This window comes from Argiope bruennichi, chromosome 6, assembly GCF_947563725.1.
Source record: "Argiope bruennichi chromosome 6, qqArgBrue1.1, whole genome shotgun sequence".
NCBI classification, from domain to species: domain Eukaryota; kingdom Metazoa; phylum Arthropoda; class Arachnida; order Araneae; family Araneidae; genus Argiope; species Argiope bruennichi.
Window position 1 is genome coordinate 133441250 of NC_079156.1, and position 26849 is coordinate 133468098.

The window sequence follows — 26849 nt, forward strand, 5'->3', positions numbered from 1 at the left end:
TTATATTTACATTATTCTAAACCAACATTCAGACGTAATAAAGATAGATACAGAAATGTTAATACCGTTTCAATAATATAAATAAAATCGTCGATTACGGGTAAAGACAAAAAAATTACAAATGTAATATTAGTAAAAGAAATGAAGACAATTTAACAAATATTTAATGAGTTCAATAAAGTGGTAATATTTATTGATTATTATTATTTAATTCATTTATTGATGAAAGAGACAGTTTAATTACAAGGAAATATTAACAAGAAAAATCTTTATTAAGAAAGTGTAATATTTTTGGCATTAAAACAAAAATTCAGTAATATCAAAATCACATTTCAGATAATAGGTTTACTTGAAGCAGTTTTGATAATGCTTGAGTTGATTTTGAAGTTAAAAAAAACGACAACCATAGTAGCATCTTTAATCAGTGAAGAACTGCCATTAGAGTCAAAGTCAAACATTGCACCCATTTCTCTTTTGTTCTAATGGAGCTGAAAAATAATAAAAAGTATTTCTGAAAATACATTTTTTAATGCATAATGAAATAAAATATTTTTAACGAAAATACGACAACAATTAATAGAAATATTTTTAGTTAATTGAAATTTTAACACAACTAAGTTTTTATTAATCATTAGTCTGAATTAAAGCAATAAATAATCTTAATGAAAACATGGAATTTTTTTATGCATAGATTTCTTTATATGACATTAATTGACGATAAAATCTTTTTCAGAGAATATGAATGATAATGCTACTCAAATTAAAAATACATGAAGGCCGATCATAACACTTGCACAAAGCCAAAAATAATGTTACACAAAATTGAATAAACAACCAATAATATCTTCTACGTTTGTTATTGATTCCGAGATCAGCACTTTTCAATGTTTATTCTTATATAAGGAGTGCTACGCAGAAAGATGATAAGTTACTTCGCATTCTAATTTCGCGAAAAATTTGCACCAACCTTTTGCTAAATGTAGACATCTCCACCTTTCATCTTTTCTCTCATCTCTTTTTTCAAGAAATAAACGCCTCCTAACGTATACGCAAAAGTTTTTGAGTTTGAGAATGAACAGTAAATTTAAGGTTATTTATATGAAAAACATTCTTTAACGTGCACATTGCATTATATTTCGAGAAAACTATTAATTTTTTTGACTGCCGGAATTTTTAATTTAGTAACAGTGTGAAAATATGTAATGACATCGAATACCACATCAAGGGACGTTTATCCAAGACCAAAGAGTTTAAGTTGCCTTCTGTTGATAGTATTATAAATTTAACCTCTTAAAAAAGCTAGTCTGAACTTTAAAATTCAACATTTCTCCAATGATTTATATATTATTTACTCAAAGCAATCTTTGTATTTTTGGGGAAAAGTTCAATATTAATATATTATTTGAGTAAAGTTTTTTAATTAGTAATTAACTGTGGCCGAGTGTCTGAAAACTTCTTCAGAGACAGGATATAAAATTATACGATTTAAAAGTATATGTATTTTTTAACAATGTATAAACAGACAAACGCATGCGAAGTCACATGCATAGTGGCTAATTACAAATAGAAACAACATTTTAAAAACTATGTACAATATGAAAACTGCCAGCAGAAACAAAAAAATTGGATAAAAAAATAAGAATATATATACATCAAATAATAAAACAATCTATATAAAAATAACAAAGGACAAAATGACCATATAAAAAGTAAACCAAAACGAAACAAAAAAAAAAGAATAAAAAGAAACTCAAAAATAATATACAATGGACTTAACATAAAAATTATATTTATAAAATTTGAAAAAGAATACAGTACATACTGAAATGGAAAAGAAAGCAATAATAACGGAAAATAACAGTAAAATTTAAAGAATACTTAAGAAACGGTGAATCGATAACCTTGATAATGTGGCTATTATCATGTATATTTATATAGCTTGTACAATTCATATATTTATATAGCTTGTATAATTATATGTATATTTATAAAACGAATAATATTATGAATTTGATCCTTAATAGAGGGATGCTTCATACCCTCTTGAAACAAGTCAGCTGGAATTTTAGTTTTAGCACTCCCCTATGCCCAAAAGACATAAGTACATACTTAGCTCCTTTGTGTACATTGGATCCTGGAATTCCTCCAATAGTTCCAACAGAATTCCTCCAACAGAATAATTTGGAATTGTGAAGAAATCAAGCCTGTGTCAGCACTCGGTACTGGGTACACGAACAGATGAGAAAATTACTTTCTCTTATTTTCCCTTCAACTGAGTGTGTGATGATTTGAAGAAGGATAGTAGAGATCAGGAATTCTTCCAATTATCATTATTCATCTGGAACTACGAATCGTCTAGTGAAATTATTACGTTTTGATTACGTCTAGATTACGTTTTGTAAAATTATTTTGAGAACTCGACAGAAGGCTATGTGCTTCTAACGTGGCTTCTTTTGCTACTCAGTGCACTAATGCACCAACGTGAACATTTATGCAGTATTAGGAGAAGACAATTGAATACTTTGTTGCTTTAGAATTTTTTACTGTTTCATAAAATTTGACAAGCTCTGATTGAAAATCTGCATTGCTGTCAGAAAGTTTGTAATAGTGAAAAATATATTATAGTAATAATTGTAAAAAGTAAAATATTACATAATGTTATTATAATATTTTATGATAGTATTATCATAAAATTGAAGTTGAAAATATTATTTTGTAAGATGCAGGAAGCTGCTCCCATTCTTTTCAATTTTAGAGCAACTTAAAAACTTGTTAACTCTAGAATTTTTTCTAATGTCTTCCGAGTGAATTTGGATATTGTGGAGATATTGTAAAGGTGAGTAGCCAATATTGTCTTTTTTTTCCCCTTCATTGTCTCAGGGCAGAAAGTTGATGATTTTCGCTCAAATGGATGATTTGAGCTTGTATATTGTAATAAGAGGATTTTTTTGAAGTTAAGGGTGAAGGAAGTGATGTTGAAATCACCAAAATGTGTACAGATGTACAAATATCTTGCAATGTTACTTTTGCCGTATTCTTGCACTCTCCAAAAATACCTCTTTGGGTGGGTGCCTTTCTGGTTGTTGCCTCGTTGATATATCTTTCTGGTGCTCTACGTTGCTGAATCGAGGAACCCCGTTTATGCACCATTTTTTTTCAGTGATGATTTCTGTCACATTAACTATTACTGCAATATTTGATTCTGCCGAAGGATAAATGGCGAAAGAAATATTTCATTTGGGATAGTCGTCTGTATAAACTTCAAGATATCGGATTTTCTGTTATTTTTTATTACATTTCCTTTGAATAACCAATAAGCTTACTGAATAGTAAAAAAAAAAAAAAATCAAAAAATGGTTTTTAAAGGGTTCGAATATATGAGTAAATGCTTCGATTGAATGCTAACAGCATAGAATATTATAAAATTTAAACGGAAAGCAAAACTTTTCCTACAATTGTCTCAATTTTTGAAAATGGAATTGTTAGAATGATAAAATTTAAGTACGCATAAATTAAACATTGAAACCCAACTTTTAAAATAAAAACCGATTTCATTAATGTTAAATAAGTTAAAATATAGATAACGTTCTAGTAAATTTTTTTATAAATTTAAGTATAAATATGCAAGTATAGTACATTTAAGGTATCTGTCTACGTCTAAAAGGCCACTTTTGGTCAAAATTCACAATTTTTTTTTATTTTAAAGTGCATTTATTTAGCTTTCTAAATCTGTATTTATTTTTCTCCTACGATTGCTAGAAATGGAGATATGAAGATTTATGTAATTCAAAAGAGTCGAAAACGAAACCGGAAGTGCTTACCGGAAGTTGAATGTTTTTCGTCGTTTCATCAAACATACGCTCCTAAAATCATAAATTAATTATTTTTTTAAATTTATAAAAAACTATGTGCAAGCCACCTAAATTTGAATTAATTTTCAGCTCTTTATACACAGAAAAGATTGGCAACAGCTGCTTCTCGAACATTGTTTACGTTTGAAAACATCTGCTCGTCTCGTGTTATATGTTTATTTACTTTGCTTTTTCGAGTGAATACAGCTTAGTTTGATTTGAATATTTATTGCTTTTTTGTTTAAAAAGTGTTTTAAATGGGTGTAAAAAGCATTAACAGAAGTAAGAAACGAAAGTTTCATGGAAATAGGCATTCTTCTTCCATGCAAGCTGCAGACTCTGTTGGTGTATCAGATTCAAAACAAAAGACTTGCAGTGAAAAGAAACTGCTGAATTCGCAGTTATGTGAAGATAATGTTCCTGATTTGAAAACAAATAACCTTTCTGGATTTCGAATTATGGATATCGAGATATTAATAAGTGTTTTTACTCTTTTATGTTGTCCTTTATGCTTCAAAAGCAACTTGTATTTGATAGAGGATTCTACCTTTGGATTGTGTTCGAATTTCTGCCTCAAATGCAAGAATTGCTCCTTTTACAAAGGTTTTTCTTCATCTAAAAAGAAAAACACATCCAATGAAATAAACACTCGACTTGTGTGTGCACTTAGAATCATTGTAAAGGGTTATACAGCTGGAAAGAAATTTTTTTCTACCCTCAATTTTCCATCTTTTCTTTCCAAACAAGCATTCAGAATGCAGGAACTGAAGCTTCTTCGTGCTGCTCGTTCTGTTGCAGAAAATTCAATGAATATTGCTGCTACTGAGTTAAAAGACAATAAAAACCCTGCTGCTATTACTGAATGTGGTGTATCTGTTGATGGAACATGGCAACGGAGAGGGTTTTCATCACTGAATGGAGTAGTGAGTGCAATCTCTGTGGCATGTGGTAAGGTGCTGGATATTGAAGTGATGTCTCAGTTTTGCCAATGGTGTCACACGAAAAAGCTGAATTTATCATGTGCATCAAAACATCAGTGTGCAAATCATAAGGGTTCATCTGGAAGTATGGAAGTGCTTGGTGCTTACAGAATATTTGAGCGTTCCAAGAGTTGTCGTAAACTCATTTATTCACAATACTATGGAGATGGTGACTCTAAGGGCTATGATACAGTTAAAGACATTTATGGGAAAGATTCCGTTTCAAAGCTGGAATGCATTGGCCATATTCAGAAGCGAGTAGGCATTCGTTTGAGAAAATTAAAGTCATCGAATAAATCTCTTGGTGGCAAAGGGAAATTAACAGACTCCTTCATAAATAAGTTGCAAAATTACTATGGGATAGCAATTAGAGCTAATGCAGGGAATTTATTGCAAATGCAGAGTGCAACCATTGCTGCATTTGCTCACACATGTTCTAATAATAAACATCCCATGCATGGACAGTGCCCAACAGGAAAGGACAGTTGGTGTAAATATCAACGTGCAATTTCCTGTGGAAAAAAATTCAAAGAAACAAATGCAGGTCTTCCAAAGAACATTATTAAAATCATTAAGCCAACATATATGCAGCTATGCGATCAAAACTTATTGAAAAAATGCTTACACGGTAAGACTCAAAATGCCAATGAAAGCTTCAATAATCTTTTGTGGACAATAATTCCCAAAAACACATTTGTGGAGCTACAGACTTTACGTTTGGGAGCATCAATAACTGCAATAATTTTTAATGATGGATTTTATGGTCTCTTGGCAATTTTTTTTTGAACTGGGAATAACTCCTGGGGATTATACCCTGAGACACTTCCTTTCTCTCGATAAAGAAAGAATCATCACGTCAAAAAGGCAGTCATTGGATACAACAAAAGTTGCCAGGAAAAAATTAAGAGCTGTTAGAAAGAAGAAAACAGATAAAATTGTTAACAAAGAAGGTGTATCATATAAATGTGGTGAATATTAATAAAAATAAAGAGAGATATTTTTCATAAAACACAAATAAAAACTTTAAATGCATTTTTTGAGGAACTTTAATTTTGTAAAAATTTTGATACGCAAAACATGATATCTCAAAATATTATGAATATTTTTTAATGAAATTTTGTATGTATGTTATTTATACTATCCTAAAGGCAATGAACTAGGATTATAGTTTTGAGATGAATAGGTTTTTATTTAGAGCTCATTAATGTTGTTTATGCATAAGAATTTTGATAAATTTTCAGTTAGGAAATACTCGAACTGCTATAACTTTCTTATAAATGCAAATATTTCTTAGATCCTAGTTCATTGCCTTCACTAAAGCTCTAACTATATTTTGTAGAAAAAGAATTTGAAAATTTTGATTAGAATTCTTGTTAGGATGTTTTGCATTTTACACCAATTTTCACAGTTTTTTACCCAAATTTCCCCATTTGACTGAGTTGCAAATTACATAAAACTTTTTAAATGGTATTATTCATTGTTTTGAATTGCAATAACCTAAAAAATAAACTAAAAATGAAAATTAAACAGTTTTTTCAAAAATTTGTCTTCGCACGTAGACAGATACCTTGTATAAATATATAGAAAATAAAGAGTTGGCCGAAGGTAAATATACCTTTTAATGTTATAAATATTTTTACTTCTGCCTCATTTGATTGGTTTCAGGTTTGTAAACTAAAAATTATTGAAAATCTCATTTTGTAATCAATTTATTTCTGTATAAAATCTTGATATGATAGAGTTTTGTGCAATTCTAATAGCTCAAAAACAATGCAAAATTTTAAAATTTTTGGAACTTTTCTATCAATTAATCATTTTGTTTTCTTCAGTTTTAAGTCAATGTAAGGGGCAGCATTTAGTAATGAATTGTAAAGATTTGAGGATAAGCTCCAACAAACTGTAACGCAGAGAATGAACACAAAATGGAAAATCTTGCTTAAAAAATTCAAAAAATATGAAAAATGCAAATTTTTTAATTTTAATGTGAAAATGTTTTTCTTCGAAGGAGATTCATTGATTAAATTATTATATTAAACTTTAGGCATTTTAAGAAAAAAAAGTATAAAAAAAAAGAAAATATAATTATTGAAAAGCAAGCATTTATTAATCAGGTGCAGAAGGTAATTTCTTTCTCAAAAGTCCGGAATTTAAATTAAAAATTATAAAACATGCTTTTATAATTTTACCACTGCCCTCCCCCCCCCAAATTTTGATTCAATACTTCTAATATTTTAGAGTACCTTTAAAATGTATGAAAAAATTTTAAAAAAATAATTAATGGAAAATAAATTATGAAGGAGGCAAGGAACTTACACGTGATTCAAGTTATTTGCGATGCAGGAAATTCTGTTCTTCCAGGACAAAGATCCAAATTGGTCAATGATCCAATCAAACGCCCAGCAAGTTCAGAAGATTGTGGTCCACAGCGAGTTTCATTGGCCTCTACCAACTAACACACAGAAAATAAGTGCTCTTTTTTAAACTATTGGTGGATAAATTGAAAACTTTTGATATAGTAACATAAATTATTCGCGCAAATAATGTAAACTGCCTAAATTTCTTTACCCATATTTTCAAAAATGAAAATTTTCTTAAGTTACAAATTGCGACAATACCCTAAAAATGTTAAATTCTTAAATAATTGAATTTAAAAATATAATCCGAGCAATTAGAAGTTTGTTAAAATAAATCCTAGTAAAGTTCTGTGTAATTGTTTTTCTGAGTATTTGTTTCTTTATGTTTTTGAGGCCACTGATTGTAAATATAAAATGGCCATCCAAGTTTTTCTAATGTTTTCGCAACATGAAATAACCGATTCATATTTAAATTGAAAACCAATCATATTTTGAGAAAAATGACTTAAAAATAATCGACACATTTTTTTTATTTTTTATAATTTAGATATCTGCGGCTTTTTTTTTGCATGTATATTATTTCAGCACAAGGATTAGTTAAAGTTTAAAGAAGGGATGTGATAGCCTGGTTTCTGGGGCGCTGAATTCCTATCCTTTGGGTTGCGAGTTCGAACCCCAACAGCCGAATACTCTCTTTGTGTGTTTTGGCTGGCGCACGCATAAATCCGTTGTGGTCACAAAGTCCTCCATATCAAGAGTAACACCACTGGGTTTACTGGATTGAATGAAATGCATAAATGAAGTCCGCCATGTAAAAATGGTTGTGACGTGTGTGCAGCTAATTCGTACTCTTGGTCCTAGATTGTGCTACTGTCAAAAACAAGAGACGCGCCCTTGGCTTAAAATCACTGACCTCTAAAGTCAGTGGACTTGTCTATGACAAGTGTCATTAGAAACAACAAGCATATCGAATCTATTAGAGCAGCTTGGACAGGAAATCGCCTTTCTTTTTTTTTGTATACACAAATAGTTTTGAACTGATATTGTAGATTCCCACATATTGATAAGAGCCTGTAAAATCAACACATAATTTTTCAGGTTTATCATATCAATATTGAAGCGCTGTCGTTCCCTGTATTCACTTAGAAAGTACACTAACACTGCAGTCCTTAAGACTTTTCATGTTTTTCATTAAATTCATCAATAGGCATATCACATGGTATACAGGATCAAAACATGCATGTCTACCGAATATAGAAACCAATATGTTTCAAACGTTTTCTAATCATTTACTTCCATTAGTGTATTCAACACATGAATATCTCGAACTTATACCACACTTAGTTTACGAAAAGTTATTGCTAGTATGGTGGTTTCAAATTAGAACTTTCAATTTCTCATTCTCTATGATTCTATAAATTGTTTTGCAAAGGTAACCACTTTAAAAAATCAGCTCAAAGTCTTTCTGTAAGGCCATGGTATTTCAAGGTTGTTTGGACAAGAATACTTCCATACACTCTCTAACCGAATTCTTTGTTTGAAATTCCACAAATATGTCCGCATCAAACAAAAAAAAAAAATAAAATAAATAAACGAATCTTCATTTAAAAACGTGTGTTTTTGGCTATTAAAAATTGCAAAACAAGTTTTGGTGGCAAACTTAATATTCGTAAACGGCAACCCAAAATATACTATGAAGTAAACAGTCATAGATATTTAAGAATTTGTATTTAAACACTTCTTTTTGGGATTTAATGATGGGAAAACATTTTAGCATTTCTAACTAGATGATTAGAAACTAAATTTCTTTTTATAATTCTTGGAACACAAAGTTTTCAATCACATTTAATTTTACGAAGTATACAAATCAAGTTAATATTCAGACATAGACTTTTATTCATATATATTCTAAGGGAAGTAGAAAGTAAAGAAAGGGGGTAGTTAATAAGGGCTACAATCTATCCTTATTAGCTAGATGATACACAAAAATGCATAAATGGCAGACCAATAATAATTAAAAATTTCTATTTAATCTTGCTTCACACTTGGCAGTTGCACTTTCAGTCATACGGCAGTCGTACATTCAGCAGAATGTTTTATAGTCTCACATTAGCATCGGAGCGAATTTCCAAGCATTTGATGATATTGTATACGTCTGTATAGTTAGCATTCTTTTAAAATTATCTTTCGGGGTTTATATTTCTGCATTTAACTAATCCATGTAGAAATGGAAGGGGTATAAAACGGAAGTTTCTTAACAAATAGTAAATATTTCTTCTTTTTCCTTTCAAATCTTGTAGAAAATGTATGTAGTACAAATTTAGAATTTATGGTAGTTCTTTTAAATACTTTCTACAACTTTTAATTAATTTCAAAGAACGGAATTGACATTATTACTAAATGTATGCTACTCACTACTCACAATTGGAGAAATCTCATTTGAAAACATTATTTTAAATATGGCTTCTTCCAAATATTTCATTAAAAGAGCATGCACGCTTTTGTTTGTTTTCATAATGATTCCTTTTATTATTAACTATTTGCTCTGTTTCATAGTTTGGCAGAATTTAAAAAAAATACTCTCAGAGAAAACTGTTATTTCATAAAATAAAAATGCTTTATAACACTTCTTCATGTAAAGCAAAATAACTCACACATGATGCCTCTATGATTTTCCATTATTACGGCTATGATAAGAAAGCTTGGTTTGCGAATTCATTAAATAGAGGCTTTTATTAATTGATGATCATTATAAGCGGACTAATCTGCTTGAGGATGCAAAAGAGCTCATCATGGATTTCAGTGAGAAGACTGCCTTTTGTACTCACGATTTCAGACTTCAAGTGCATCCATTCCTTGAACGGTAACGATGCACAGTCACAAGACCATGGATTTCCAGACAGTGTCACTTCTCTCAGATTTTCCAAAGAAAAGAGGTGAGAGGGTGGAGGTTTGTGAAGATCGTTGCTCCCTAAAAACAGATGGCTCAGTCTGTCCGGTAAGTGAGCCCCTTCCAGAGATCTCAAGTGGTTGTCGGTCAGATTTAGACTTCCAATAGCATCTGCGATTATTATTGGACCAGCTTGGGAAAAGTGGATACCACGATGCAGGTGGATTGCCACTGATGTGATGTTCTATCAGAAATAAATTCTATTGTAAAAAAATTTGGAAATGAAGAGAAAATATATTATAATTCAATTTCAAATTCTGAAAGAGGAAACGTGGAATAATGCAACGAAGTCATGTTAGATTATAAACACTATAAGGCTTGTCACGTGACTGTGATATCATGTCAAATGAAAATTTTGTGGAATTACGAGTGTAAAATGTTGTTGAATATTCGCAATTGGTCTAACGTAGCTTCCTAGGTCGAAGGATTAGGTGGTAAGTGTCCTCAGATGCTACCTGGATGCTCCTACATCGCTTTAACGAAAAGGTGACGGGATTTCTGAATCGTATCTTTTTTCCACTAAAGCGATTTTGGAGCAACCAAGTAGTACCTGGCATAGAAATTTGAATCAGTTGTACTGCTTAGAGTTAGGTTAAAGTGTTAATCCTTTTCCCTCGAAAGGTGACTCGCACTCACCACATGATTTAATGTCGAAACTCGAGAGGTGATTCTCGCTCATCACTTTGTTTGGTGTGGAAGTTCGATGATCGCTGATAACTATAATTTCATTCAAAGGACTCCGCTCTTTGCACTCGTATGGTGCCTCTCACTCACCATTCAAGACGGTGCATCATTTTGACGCTTTATTATTTTATTTTTGAATTTTGATTGTTAAAAACGCTTACCGAATGGTAAAAAGATGAAGGTTAATTTTTCAACAAAATTCGACTTACAATAGTTATATATATTTATTTTTCAGAGCAATAAGCAAATCTTTGTGTTAGGGAAATAATTATGCATCGAATCACTTTTCCGAGAGCAAAGGTTTAAAATATCGTGTGTCGATTTTAAGTTTAATAAAATGTGTAACTCTAAAAGTTTTATATGCTAAATGGTGTCTGTAATCATTTTAAATTAGAGGTAAGAACTTCACTAAAGGCGCTACAAAAGGTCTCGAGTTGCTGGTTCGTTCTCGCGAAAACGGCTTCGAGGGCAAAGGGTCAAAAGACCTTTCAGGAAAAACAGACACTGCTTCTAATACTTCCTGGATTACACTGAGAGTAACTCTTCACTAATTCCCGTACGTATCTGTCTATTTGTGAATCATACTAAAAGAATAGTCCAGATTGTAATTGATATCAGAATCTAAAGCTATCAGAATTAAAGAGAGGTAGTATCACAATACAATATACAAGAAATGAGGCAACAAAAGCAGACTTTTATCATATCATTATGATAGAACATGAAGTATTCCATTTCACTATCGCAACACTTAAAAAAGTGACAAAACGCATTTTATTCCTCCTGCCTTACCTCTCCGGATTCATTGGTGAAAAGGTGTGGCAGTTCAGTAAGTCCTGCGGAACTGCAGTCCACGGACATGAAGTGGTCACCTTCATTCTGTGCGCAAGAACAGTTACACCCATCTGGGCACTCGGCAGGGGGTAGCAGGGTTATCTGGATGGTTGGCGTGCATATTGGTGTATCCGTTTTGATAGAAGAAGAGTTGAGGTGGTGGAGGAAAGGCAGCAACTGACAATCGCACTTGATAGGATTGCCTACGAATATTATATTTTAATTTGAAAATTTGAATACATATTTTAATAGAATATTAATTCACGAAAAATTGGTAGCTAATTGTGATATTCAGAAATAATACTTCTTTGCTTATAAAATGCAGATTCAGTTGGTTCAATAGTAATTAATTTATACATTCCAAGCAAAAATATCAAATTTACCTTTTCGACTAAATTATATAAAAGATTAACCTTTTAAGACAGCTCTTGTTAGAATTTCGCTGTCAATAATCTAGCATTTTGAGCTATAAAAAATTTTTCTGTTTATTTCAGCGATAAAAGTATATATATAAAAGTATTGAATACTAAGGCCTCTATTTACTTCAAGTCACGTAGAATAGGAACGCATCCACGGCCCGGTGAATCATAGAAGACATTGCACTGATAGAAATAATTTATGCTGTCTCCCGATGTTATTAATCTTATTTAGCAATTTTTGTCTTGACACATTAACATTTAAAAATGCTTCATTCTAAAACTGAGAGAATTATAAAGATTTGAATTTTATTATTTTAGGGCAGTTAATGGCTGTCATGTATTGCTATCCAACTATTGGCAGATCTTCCTGAAGACAACTCGTAAAAATGAAATTAAAATTTTTAAAATTAGTTCTGCTTTAGGCACAGAAAATTCGAATAATTTAATTTAAAATTCTAATGTGCCAAGACAAATATTTAATATAATTATTAAGAAATTAAGTTTATTAATATTATATGAACTTTAATTGACTGAAACAAAAAATAATTTTCTCATTCTAAAGCATTTTTCAATCTGTCATCATATCTCTATCTCTAAAATTTTAAAAGCTAGCCGTTTGCCCACCACGAGTAAATATAAATCCTGCATAATACATATGTGATGTAAACTACGAGAAAAGAAGTACTCATCCGAAATTTTAGAAAATACAGTACACTCCCGAGTATTCGGCTTAATGTGGCGGAAGGGCAAGCCGGATAACAAAGAAGCTGGATAGACCGGAGGGCTATAAACTCATTTCTTCGCCCACCAATACCAGAAGATAAAGTTTTTGCGACAAAACTCACTGTTACAATCCGTATTTTCTCACTTCTTATTGAATTCTAAACCTTCCATTTATCTCAAGCCACGTAGAATGTGTAAACGGCAGTGGCCCGGTGAATCATAGAACCCGCTGCCTATTGCGTGTCGAGTTAAAATAGAAGACTCTGACCTGGTAGTTTATATATGTTTGTATAATGCACTGCGCGTTTCAAGAATTTATTAGAGAAAAAGTAAGTAAAAGAACATAAAATGTTCACATTTCAACATAAATTCTCTAATGCCTATCTAAAATGCAGGAAATATGAACAAAACATTAGCTTAAATCGTAGGCCTGATTCTTAAGAAAATTGATTCAAATTGATTTTATTTTTCTCTGATAAATGATTATACAGATATGAAAATGTAATCCTAAGATAAGAGTCAAAACTTACAGTTTTTAGCTTTTGAAAAACTAGGTCGGATTGTAAGGAAGCTGGGTAGTCGCGAACCAGAAACTCGGGAGTGTACTTATACAAAGTTTCAATGTTTTGGAATTTTAGAGAATAAATGAGAAATGTTTGAAACGCGGTAGGAGTCCTATGAAATAGAAGAGTTAAAAAAATTTTCCTGAAAAGAAAAATCTTTACAATAATAGAAAAGAAAAAAAAACATTTGTGAAATAGTTTTTTCAAATGCTTAGTGGTAATAAACAATTATTTTTCGTATTATTTAATGAAATACATACTTTATAAATTTAATTTAATAATCCTATACCGGGTACTAAATTGATTATCTAGTGGATATATGACTTTAAAGAAATTATATATGGTATGAAAATACCTTCTAAATAAAGAAGTTTCAAATTCTCTGGAATCTGTTCGCGTTTCAGCGTGGATATTCTATCATTGCTAACGATTAGACTGCGCAAAGAATACAGATCCCGCAACTCATTGCCTAGCGTCGTGATGAGGTTTCCATCCAAATGGAGATAACGCAGTTGTTTCAATTCTCGAAATTCACCTTCCTCGAACGACTGAAAACAAAATTAAAGTTATAATGTTTCACTGGATATCAATATTTATTCTCTAACTACAACTTACACAATGAGATCTTACTAGATTCTGATAGCAGAAGAAAGAAACATCACTTTAAATTTTTTTGCAAAGTACAAACAATACCGTTCCATAAGTAAGTTTATTAACTACATCTTCTCTGATATTTAAACTGTCGATTAAATTTTTACTACGAAAACATTCTGCTATTTATTAGGTGCTTGCAAGTATTTTAATTAGCGGCATCTATTGGTAAACATACGAAGCATCTATATAAACGACAATGGTTTTGGGTTTTACCAATTTATTATTAATTTATTGATATCATTTATAAAGGTTTTCCTTTTAGTATTATCGAGTTATTCAGTGTATAAAGACCCCATTCATAGAACGCTTCAAATTGCATTTTCGAAATTCATTGTTTTATTTCTGTTTGATTTGAAGATATCTGCTGCCGAAGCTCATCAGACACTTTTTGAAACTTATGGTCATGCTGCTCCGTCATATCCCAATTGTCGGTTTTGTCTTCAACGATTTAAGAGTGGTGATTTCGATATCAATGACAAAAGCACGGCCCGGTGGGAAAAAAACCCGAAGAAAATTAATTGCAAGACATGAAAAAATAAAAAAAATATTATAGAAAATAATTTAATTCATATATTGTACTAAGTTTTTGAATAAATGCCTTTTTAAAGTGAAAAATGACAAAATGCACGCAAGAACCCGCAATTTCAAGAAAGTGTCAATATTTCATCTTTATATAATCTTGATAATTCATCCTTGATCTTTATTTCAAGGCATATAAGCGCCTTGATTCAAGATATTTATTTCCAATAATCCATTAAACATATCTGTTTTAAATCTCTAATTAAAATAAATACATTAATTGCCTAATATCTTCTATTAATTGAATAAATCCTATAAAGGGTGTTTTAAATTAAGTAACATTTAATATTTTTTGCAGAAGAGATGCTTCTAAATTTCAGTTATTTGAAAGATTTTTTAAGCTTATTTCATAAAAATACTAGACATCATTGGTTACCAGCTGGTTCGCTAGGATAAATGTTAGCTAAAATTTACAAATAAATATTTTACGTAATTCTAACTTTTAATTGTTTGGCCAGCAACATATTTTTAAGTTTCAGATTTTGATGGTTCAACATCCTAATTAATATTACTATGCTAATATAGAAATCTTTCGATATTTTGTTCATTAAACTATGCATATGTCTAATTTTCTATCAGCCGCCAGAAACTTTAAATTGAAAATTAACTAACGAAATTTCAATAAATACAAAAACATTTTCGCTGAAGTCAAATATAGTTTTAAATATATGACTAAAGAAAATTGAAACTCAGCAATAAAGCTTTAATATACAGCAAAATATTTTTTAAACAATTTATGCATTATTATAAAATTAGAATGTATTTGGAAGAATTATCCAAAAAAAATGTGATAATACTTTATTTTATTTTGATCAATAAATATAATTTTGAAAACCCTTATGAAGTTCAAATTTTATAACACCCTTCGATCCAATGAACATATGAAAAAGTAATCTCGAGAATTTAACGTTCCAATCTTCATCAATCAAAATTGACCGAATAATAAAGCGTTAAATGTAATTATTTTAGGACAGTCTTTCTTGGAGAAATTCCAAATACTTATTGACATATTTTCTTAAAACACTTGATGGAGTGATCTGAAATCAAGCATTTTTATAGAATAGAGATATTTAAATTTTCAAAACTCAATCAGTTTTAGATGCAAAGGAGCGTTTCTCTATTTAAAATATTAGTCTCAAGAATGTGTAATAAAATATGACTCACAGGAAGAAGATCTATATAAGCGTTTAAAATTCATAATTCATCAGAATATTTATATATTTTAATGTAAAATATTATTATTTATTTAATTTAGATAACTTTATTGGACGTGTTTGTTTATTACCAAAGATTGAAAAATTTGCTGCATATATGTGCTGAGTTTGAAAGCTGAGGGTCAAATGGTCTGACCTGTAGACCGCTTAAGCAAAAACACACTCGCAAAAAAGAAAACCGTTATAAATGGAGATTAAGTTTTTTCTCGAAACTTCTTTCCCCTTATTTTGGAAAACTATTTCATGTATTTAAAATTAATATAGCATAAAATATTTGATTGAACTGAAATATATCTTAAAACAAACAAACAAAAAATGCATAATTCTTTTATTATGTATAATATAGCAGAATTATATATAATTCAGTTTTGAGAACAAATATCATTTTATATCAAAATGACATGCCTAAAGTAAGTGCCTTGATGCATTTAACTCTGACAGGGGCTTTGCAGAAATCTTAACATAAATTATATAGAAAAATTGAGTAGGCAAATAAAAATATGCATTCAAATTTTTATCAAATTCCATTCCATTTTCTTTTTTGGTAGATGGGATTAACGACAATGTGCTGCGAAAACTCCTGTTAAGTATTTTTTTTAAAAAAATTGCACCTATCAATTCATTGCATCGCGATCCATCCTTAAGATATCAATGAATCGGTTTTTTTCGAAATATTAATATCGAAAAATCAGTTTTCCCAAAATATCCATTTTTGGTGAGAATTCGAAAATTGGCACAGCTCTAATCATCATGTCATATTTTTGATAATTACAATATTTTATCTTTTTGTACATCATTCACAAAAAAAGTTAATTAAAATGTATTTGGAATCTTAATACAACATCTTCTGAACATCTGTATATAACATTTCTTACTTATCTTTCAAATAAATAAAGCGAATGCTTTGAAATCAATGCATACTTTTTGACTAATTCTGTATACAAGCAAAAACAATAAAGTGCTACAAAAAATTTATTCTTACCTCTATCTTATTACCAGTGAGGTTGAGCGAAATGAGCATAGATAGGTAACGGACACTGCCCTGGAGGGACCGAATTTGGTTTCGACTGAGGTCCAAATATTTGAGATCTCTTCGAACACTTATGAAAGTAGAAGGGTGCATTTCAGAAATCCAGTTGCGCTGCAGGTTAATTGATTCGATCCAACCAACATTACGAAAATCTTCAGGACCTAGTGTGCGGATTCGGTTTTCAGCCATGCTTACAAAAACAATCGAGTTATGCCGAAGAATTTGACCGAGGGAAGTCAAGAGATTTTTTTCCAAAAACAAACTTCTTATTCTTCTTGTAAAACTTACTATAAAATAAAAATAACTCATAATAAATAATTTAATTCAAAAGCATAGAATATTAGTAACCGTTTAACATCCATTTTTAGCAAACATATCTCCGTGACAAGGAAAATAATAATCCATTTATATTTTATTACTATTTCTAAATAGTAAATTACATTGTATAATATTGTAAATTATGGAAAAAACAATATTATGCAATACTGCTTATAGCATTGACAGAATGTAAAATATACTTCTGTAATATTTTTAATATTAGGCGGTAATATTGCATAAGATAGTTTCTGGTATTGAAACATTGAAACAAAGTAGAGATGCCAAGTATCTAGAAAAAGATATTTAACAATACTATTGTGTTTTATACCTGTATTCATTTTTGTGGTCGGTACAAATTTAAATTTTTGTATATTTGGCGTTTACTGTTATTTAAGCTTGGCAGGCTTGATTAAAATAAAGAAATAAAAATTCAGATATAAGTTCACTTTAAAAATTTGAAAAGAAATTGTGACTGAATTTTGAATTAAATTAAATTTAAAGATATTTTATTTTCAAAACATTGATTCACGGAAATTTTATTGCGATTTTTAAGCTTTTTATTCCATTACTTTCTCATGCTCAATTTAGGGATCAAAATTGTTGGGTCATAAAATTGATTTTGATAATGAGTGGAGATCGATTTTGAATGAAAGAAAATTAGAATTAGAATTCCTTTCATATAGATTATATCAACGCAGAGCTAGTTAAGAACTTCTAAATGATTCTTTTTACTAAGTAGAGAGTATCAAAACTGACGCACTGTTTCTACTTACCGTTGAATTCCTTGATATTATTGCCAGTGAATTCTATTTCAAGGTCAAGTCCTCCAAACTGAATGCTTTGATTGGCGACATCTTCGATGAGATTGTGACTTAGATCAAGCGTTATCAGCCTGGAAAGATTTTGAAAGTGACTCGCTTTGAACTCGCGAATGAGGCAGTGATCCAAGTAAAGGAAGCGAGCTTTGTTTATTTTCCCATTGAAAGAAAGGTCTGTGATCATGGATATGGGATTGTAAGACAATTGCAATGTTTTCAGTTCATGCATGTCAGGATGGATTATAGAATCTAGGTCTGTCAGGTTGTTGTGATCCAAGAAGATATACTGGAAGAGAGTTAAGAGTGAAATATTTCACTTAAAAAATAAATTAGCATTAAAATGGTTTAAGAGCAAAGCTTTATTAGTGTACAAAAATTAACATTTTATCAAAAATATGGTGGCAAAATATCGCCATTTAAAAGATAAAGACGTTTAAAGCTATTCTTTAAGCCTTTAAAGGCCCATTTTTTTAAAGTCATAATATAAAATATATTTAGAATTAAATTTGTCTTAAGGCAAGCTATTTATTTATCTTATGAGAAAAGTTTATTTTGATTAATTAATTAATTTCGCTAATTAAGAAATATGCAGCAAATTAAGGTTTATTATTAAGGCAAATTATGGTTTTGATGCACGTTTTAATATCCAACTTATCAATAAAGCTCTCCTTTTACGATTTAAGCTATAATAATTTCCCTTTTCCTCATTGCTGTTTAAAATGTAGAATTATGAATATATGCTATTATGTTGTGTATGATTTTTTGTTTTGTAATCTATCTCTACATTTTACTATTTTTGCATCTGTTTTAAATGCTTAATTGTTTTAAAGATTTTCATAAAAATTTAAATATTTTATTTTTTAAACATTTTTAGTTTAAAGTTGATTAAAAATAAAATTGTTTATTTTTTTATAGTTTTTAAAAGTACTTTGCTTTGCATTAAGATGTTAACATGACAGAAATACAACTTACTAAAATATCTGTTAGTTAAAAAAAATGTTTACAAATTTGAAAAATTAGTAGAAGACTTGTTAAATGCTTCTTCTGGTTTAGTTTTATAGTTTTTTTAGTTTTATGCTGCTTTAGGTATAGATTTTTTTTTTGGAAAATCATTGAAGATTTTATATCACTGAAGAATACTTTGAAAATTTCGTAGAAATATATGTACAGGAGAGTATCTGATAACAAACAAGCGTGATAATGTCCTTGTGGAACAATTTGTCATTCTACTCATTGTCTAATGGAATGCCGAATATCTTGTGGTGAAAGCTTATAAGCCAGTTAACAGCTACGCTGCACGAGCAGTTGCTTTTGTAATGTGGTCATGTTAATGGACTGCAAACCACAAGGTCCCAGGTTCTATCCTCGCTCATACCAATCCACCACAATGGTGACCTCGGACGATGAACCCTCAACCTTCGTACAGCTGTTGTGGCGCCATCTGCCCGCAGCAACCCAAAGTCGTAAGATTCACTTGACGCAACAGCAACCACCCACACACGCTCGCCATAACGCTTGGCGCTTCTCAAATGGGTACAGGCGCGTTCGATTCAATGGCTAATACATCACCGCTCAACAGCCATATCGTTCGTCTCGCCTCCAACTCACTGGAAGGAGAGTCTGTGGTGAAAGCTTATAAGCCAGTTAACAGCTGCGCTGCAAGAGCAATTGCTTTTGTATTGTGGTCATGTTACTGGGCTGCGAACCGCAAAGTTCCAGGTTCTATCCTCGCTCATCGCAAACCGTCACAACCTGTACGGTGAGGGAGGATGTCATATGGTACAGAAGACCAAAAAACTATAAACAGCTTTCTTTGATTAAAGAATGTTAATTGATGTTTTTCTCGGAAAAATTAAAAAGAAACGGGAAAAGCTGAGTGCATGTATAATATTTAAAATAAACATTATTTAGTAATAAGCAGAGTTGGAATAGATAAATGAATCTCCCTATTGATGAATCTTTAAATTTGTAATATAAAGATACTGTTCTAAATATGTTAAAATAAAAAAAAGATGATAATAATTAATTTAATTATGGAAAAACTTTACTTTTTTTGCTTGAAAACTTTAGTTATAAACGCGCTTATGAAGAAGAATACATATTTTTTATTATTATTTTCCTTCGAAATGTCATAGGTTTTCAAAGCACGAATTGGAATCAGAGGGTTCAGTTTGAAATAAAAATTTACTCATGCGAAATAAAGGTTCAGAAGCGGGAGTAGGCAGTGATAAGAATATGGCCTCCCCATTGTGGTAATCGGATCTCCGGCAATGGGGAATGAGAGAGGAGGAAAAATGTTCGCTTCTTTTTCGAACACTATTTATCATTTGATATTTTTTGAAATAACTTTATGTCAAACATAGAGAAACCATGATCGAGAATAATTATTCTCTAGGGGAGTTAATTGTTCGTTGCGTAAATAAATTTTATTGCGCACCAAATATTTTATTAATATGTTGACAAAATAATTTCGTACCATCGGATGAGTCATGGCAAACAGCTGATCAACATGCAGCAATAGGTTAAATGACAGTGATACTCTCTTCAAGTTTTTCCAGGAGTTGAACAAGTTTGGAGGCAAGGACCTCAGTTGGTTGTACGACATGTCGAAGGAGAGCAAGTTGTCCGTACCCTAGGGCGAATCATTATAGCATAAATAGTGCATTCAAATGTTGATGTTTTTTGAAATTTTGGTAAACTATCAATATATGAATTACATTTTTTATTAATTTTAAATTCCCTTAGAAATAACTGAGCATTAACAAGAAGAAATCCGTAAAAATGAAATTTGAAATTTTATACAAATCTTTCCTATTTATACATGTGATTCAAAATTTACTATATCAATAACAGAAAAAATCAGGACCATACAGGAATATATGTATTAGGGTAAATTATAGTACACACGAAGAATCAGAAATGAAAAGCCAATAAAAGCTAAAAAAATATTTAACTCTCAAAACTTTATATTTGGATCTGTATAATTTCACAATAACTTTGCAAAACTAATATTATTAAAAATATTCATATTGGTTTTACAGAAAAACACAATGTTTTTTATCAATTAATGTATCGACTCGATGTACTATGGCAATAGAGATTCTTGTTATTTTGCAAATCCATCATTTTACCAATCATATATGGTTTCAAGCAGACTAAACTTTAAGGGATTAGTGCTGACATCCAGCTAAGTTTGATGTTAAGCTCACCAATCAGGCTATTCTTTCGGCAGTGCTTTGAGCTTGAATCTGGCTTGTTTCTGATTCTTCCACCTGCTTTTCTTGTAACAATTCGTGTATTGAATTTTAACTCCTCTTGCGGATCTCAATAATCTTTTTTTAAGCTAATGCAAGTAATTTCATTGATGATATGGTCATATGAGAGTCTTAGACTTAAATTGCTACCTTATTCTTTGTTTAATGTTACTTTCTTCTTTTTAATAAAAACGGGTAGTAAAATCAAAGATTTAATACCCTTGGAGCATTCAGAAATTATTATGTGATCATTATTTGCTCTATTCAATTATTTTCATTTTTTAAATATATATAAAAAAGATTTAATTCTACCTCAAACAGAAAAAATAAGGTAGAGGGGCAATTATAACATTTTTTGTAAAATTTCTAAAACATATTTATATATCAAAACAGGGTCGGTATAGCCTGTTGGTAGGGCGTTAGATTTGCATCCCTTGGGGGTTGTGAGTTCGATCCCGCCAGCTGAGGACTTTCCGTATGTGGTGGTGGTTGTTGCAGGTATAAATTCATCGTGGTTAGAAAGTCCTCCATGTCGAGACAATACCACTGGGGGCACTGGATCAGAGGTGATCGTTCTCTGGTTCAGGTCTAAGTTGCGATCTGTAGAATTGTATGAATGAAATTCGCCCCGTAAAAAGGGTTGTGACGCGTGAGTAGCTGAAATGTACTCTTGACCCTAGATGGCTCTACTGTAAACACAAGAAACGTAAAAATTTAGGCTTAAATTCGCTAACTTAGTAAAAGCGGGCTTGTCTATGACAAGTGCTATCCGGAACAACATATATCAAGAAAAATAAGATCATATTGGCTGATTTTCATACAAATATTTTCATTAGAAAATTTAATTTGAATGTGAAGAAAATGGTGTCTCATAGAGCGCATCTCCCCAGTTGAGTCCTGAATTTTCACCCCCCGGAGTTAAGGGTTAAAACCTGAGAGCTGGAGAACTTTATGATCTGTGTGAAAAACTGTATCTTTACAAATATAAAAGGAAGTTAAGTTCATTAAAAAAAAGCGTTAAAATTCTCTGACCTGAAACGCATCTGGTGACACATATCGAATAGAGTTGATTGCGAAGGAAGCCCTCCGTAAATTGGTCAGGTTTTTCAGTCTGTCACCTGAGATGGATGTTAGAAGGCTGTTCTCCAGATTCAAGATCTCCAAGGATCCCCGAATGGTTTGGAATTCTGGAATTTCCTGTGAACAGATATTTCATTTTACATTATTCACAATGCGTAATCAGTTCGCTTGAAGATTTGTGTATTTACATGGTATCATAGGTTGACTACTCCGACCCGTCCAAAGGCACACGGAAAAACGTGAATGACCGGACCGCCGAGGCAGTGGTACTGGCGGAAACTGTTGTTGAGTCCTAAGGGCCATCACTGGTTAAGGTTCAGCCCTTCCGTAAGGAAGTGCGTCCCGTCATGAATGGGAGGTAGCCATCACCACCCTTTCGCATACTCCCAAGAGTAGCGAGAGCCAACCACCATGTCTGAAGCGTATCATCCTCAACTACGAGGTACCTTTCCCCCCAGTGGGACGTATTTGAAATATATAAAGGATCCATTCATCATTTCAAATAGACACACCATTTCTAAATAGAACCTGACTATATAAAAATAAGCATGATTAAAGTTTGTGTATTTAAGATAATCTATAAAGAAAGTACTGAACATTGCTAAACAGCGCGATTTCATGCATATAATATTTATAACTAGAGAAGTGATTTTCATCAAACTTTCTGGCATAACTCACCAATATCCTCTTACCTCACCTCTTTCCCAGCATAAAATTGTGGAACTTGAGCAAGCACTATCGAACAATTGTTACGAAATATAAATCTTTATCGTGAATATAAAACTGTTCTTGAATCTATCGCCCGAATATGCATTTTGGAGTGTTTGTTTGACACCAAAATTTGACGCGGAACTACAAATGTAGTCGCAAAGTGACCAAATCCATTTCCTTGTTTTAAGTTATTGCGTGTTCAAAGTGTTACGCTTACATGCATGCGAAAATATACAGGTGATGAGTCCTGAAACGGATTTGAATCAAAATTTGATAAGAATATATATTTTAGATAACAAATCTATGCAGCATATTTTGCCTTCCTAATTCTTTACGTTTGCTAGTTATAGAGTTCCATAGGGACATTGAACTTCTCTCTTGCAAATTATGAGAAACATGAAAAGGAAAAAAATTCTAAATCTATATACACTCTATCATAAAATCTTCAAACAAATTCACCACAAAACCTTTACTGATAACAAAAAGAAATTTTTTAAAATAATGTTTGTAATAAAGGACAGATATTTCAAGCTTTAAAAACTTTAAAAAATCTTCTGGAAATTAAGTGGTATAAAATTGGAGAATTACATATTTCAGAGCAGGAGTATTAGTTTGCAAATGAAAGTTTGAGAGACAAAATCTTACCTTTATAGAACTGAGCTTCACAGTGAATACTTTAAGCTTTAATGTTCCATCAAATGCTGTGTTTTCTATATGCTCCGTCTGTATATCGTCAATAGTCAGTTTTTGTACGATGAGTCCATTGAGGAACCCACGGGGCAATACTCTATGTCCGGACAGTAAAATATTAAAAGTTGTGTTCACCTCGAACAGCGATCCATCTGACAGCTTTTGAGCAAACATTTCGAAATTGCTTATATTCTTGCAGGTCAGCAAACCCATACTATTGTAGAAATCGCATTCACACTCAGGCAATGATTCTTCACACCGAGTCTTCAGAGAAGTGCAATCAGACAGATCTTCAGAAGTGCAACCTTCAGGTAAATCAGATACAACAACTTGCAGGCAAGCAAGGCACAGGCCAAGGCACAACAGGGATTTTCCGAACTGATAACGTTCAGTCCTGAGTGAAACGTGATGATTACTCATTAATGATATTCTCCCAAAATTGTATTGGCCAGTGACCCTTATGTGTGTTCTTAGGAATTTTTGTCTTCCAGTATTTTCCATCTTGTAATTGTTCCTAAAATGTTGAAAAAAAATTATTATTTGTTGCACAAATTTTCTTAGGTATTAGATGCTAATTCTCCAATCATCATTAGTAAGAGAAACAACAGAAAACGTTACATTTTTATATAAAAAAAGTGCCAACGTAAAATGGCAAAAACATTTTATTCGTTGTAATTATTCATGAGTAAGCAACTCGTTTAAGTTATAAAACTTTCACAATGCTCAAATATATAACCGCTCAATAAAATATCCTATCCCATGCTTTTTTACTTTTTCTGACAATACTTCTTTATCAAAAGAATATTTCCATAATTTTTACCATATAAATACTGCCTCAGCAGTTGACAAATATTGTAAAGGCAACATTTTTTTTACTAGAGGAAAGCAGGAAAGCTTTTAAATGATCATATGTAATCTATTCAATCATCAGAAGTAAGAAAAAACAGATTAAAAAAGCAAACAATCAACATAAAAATCCATTTTCAGACGATCTCACCAAAGAATAAGGGAAGTTATTTCTGTACGGGAACCCTGACAAGTAACTTGTCATACGAACGAAACATGCGTAAAAAGCACTCAATAAAACATCATAGCTAATATCGTTTGTTTTCAAAAGCGAAACAATTTATAAACCGAATATTACCTCCTCTACTACTTAATACTTAATTGGAAATCATAAATGAGATTATTGGAAGATAAATTATCATCAATGACAACAATATTAATAATTTTAAAAATCTGAAAAAAATCATTCAGTATTCATTTTCTAGTTCATCTCCATTACAGTTGTCTTCCAAATAGTGAAAAATTTATCTTTACAAATCCGAAACTAATAAGTCAAATATATTTAGTATTTCTCCATTAGATTTGATTTCTCCCTGATTTCTCCTGGCTATGAAGCAAACACATTTGTAATAAAATCGTTTGATAAAATATAATACATGATATAGCTCACCTGAAGATAATTAGCAGCTTCAAATGAAACGCAGTTTGTTTTTAAACAGTAGCCTCGATATAGCTCACAAAATTTTTTTTTGCATAGGATAGTCAACAATGTATAATATCATTATATTTCGACAAAGTGAGTAAAGGCTTTCTGTGGTTGATTAAAACTTCTTTCGAATTTGAATAACCGTCTGCAGAATGAAGTACTGCGGAAGGAAGTAGTTTCATTTTCGATGAAAGGGAATTTCCCCAACCACGTGAGGAAATAGCAAGCCATCTGATACGGAAAAATGTTTACTGATAAAAAAGATCATCGCCAACAGATTCATGAGAAATGTCAATTATCGAAGCGCCATGCCCAGAAAATTGCTACTTCTTAATATAAAGAATGCTTCTTAGCGGAACTTGTGTTTTCGATTTTGACATTCAATGGTCTTTAAATCGTTTCAATCATCATAATCATTTTGGACTTCCGTTATGAAAGAGATTTAAAAAAAAAAAATGCACAATCAAATGTTAATAAATTTTTTGAAAAACTAAACTGAAAAAAAGTTTTCTGTTTAAACATTTTTACTTCATTGACCAGATTTTAAATTAATTTAGACTTATCTTAATGATTTATTCTCTTAATTAATTCAGCCATTGATGCAAATTCTTTTCTAAAATCTACTGAAATGAACGGAACGTTGTACTTTGATTACAGTAAACATCCATTAATAAAAATTGAATGAAATAGTATGACATTCAATTTAAGAAGAATGTAAACTATACAAATATTTTGTTCCAAATTATTTATAGCCGTAAAATTTGTATTCGATAACTCTTTACAACAATATCAAGTACCTTCAAATATTTGTTTGAAACATTTTAAAAATATATTTAGTCAAATCAAAACTATTAAAATTTACATACCCTTTAATTTTTTTCTTCTTCTTAAATTATCTCTTAGTATCATTTTAAGTATTTGAAATAACGAAGCGATATCCCCACAAGTTTACTCTCATAGTCTCTATATCAAGTATCTTCAATAGAATTTCTATTCTAGACGTGTGTTTTCTAGACTAACTGAATGAAAACAAATTTTGACACAAAACGACAACAGCATTCGTGAAATCAGATGCCAAATTTAATAAATTTAAGAAATTGCAGTCTTTCAGCGTTCCTTTATATGCTTATCAAATTATAGCCCGCGAGATTTTCAATACCATGTAGCATTTGGCTCAAGTTTTCATAGATGTCTACATATAGATGTTAAATCTATCTATCAGTTTTATCCATCCACTTCTCTTCGTTTTGTAACTATTAAACTTATATTAGAACTTACTTAAATTAAAACAGTTATATTAGAGCGTTAACTTATATTAGAACGGCCATACAGATATTCATATTTCCTCCGAATAGATTTTACTCAAAATGTGACAGAAATCTATTAATCTAATTCAGAATGTTTTTTTGAGTTATCTTTGCCACACACACACACACACACACACACACACACACACACACACACACACACACACACACACACACACACACACACACACACACACACACACACGTGTGTGTGTATATATATATATATATATATATATATAATATTCTTAAAGAGAGATCTATAGTTTTCTTATCTTATATCATTAATGTTAAAATGTGATTCAAAAAATACGTATACCATGATACGTATTTATTTAATATTAAGT

The 26849-nt window shown here is 31.0% G+C and overlaps 1 protein-coding gene across 2 annotated transcripts; it reads right to left on the bottom strand.

The window, feature by feature from the left end:
• Window positions 1–271: 271 nt before the first annotated feature.
• On the bottom strand, window positions 272–25358 carry LOC129973058 (toll-like receptor 7). 2 transcript variants are annotated; one of them, XM_056087418.1, is made up of 11 exons: window positions 25160–25358; window positions 23659–24217; window positions 22255–22419; window positions 20445–20600; window positions 17924–18254; window positions 16785–17119; window positions 13711–13903; window positions 11609–11853; window positions 10014–10319; window positions 7145–7280; window positions 272–488 (listed from the first exon to the last, which is right to left on the bottom strand). In XM_056087418.1, exons 2-10 carry the CDS (start codon window positions 24202–24204, stop codon window positions 7152–7154), a joined length of 2406 nt encoding a protein of 801 aa, XP_055943393.1. In that variant the 5' UTR covers window positions 24205–24217; window positions 25160–25358; the 3' UTR covers window positions 272–488; window positions 7145–7151. The 2 variants fall into 2 exon arrangements, with proteins under 2 accessions (XP_055943393.1, XP_055943394.1); XM_056087419.1 differs by lacking the exon at window positions 10014–10319.
• Window positions 25359–26849: the final 1491 nt, after the last annotated feature.

Excerpts from the sequence above, each read along its gene's own strand:
- LOC129973058 (XM_056087418.1), bottom strand. The coding sequence starts at position 24,204 with ATGGAAAATACTGGAAGACAAAAATTCCTAAGAACACACATAAGGGTC. Across the intron at positions 17,120-17,923 it reads TAATATCAAGGAATTCAACG|TAAGTTTTACAAGAAGAATA; the intron begins GTAAGTAGAAAC and ends TTTATTTTATAG. Across the intron at positions 13,904-16,784 it reads TCACTGGTAATAAGATAGAG|TCGTTCGAGGAAGGTGAATT; the intron begins GTAAGAATAAAT and ends TTTTGTTTTCAG.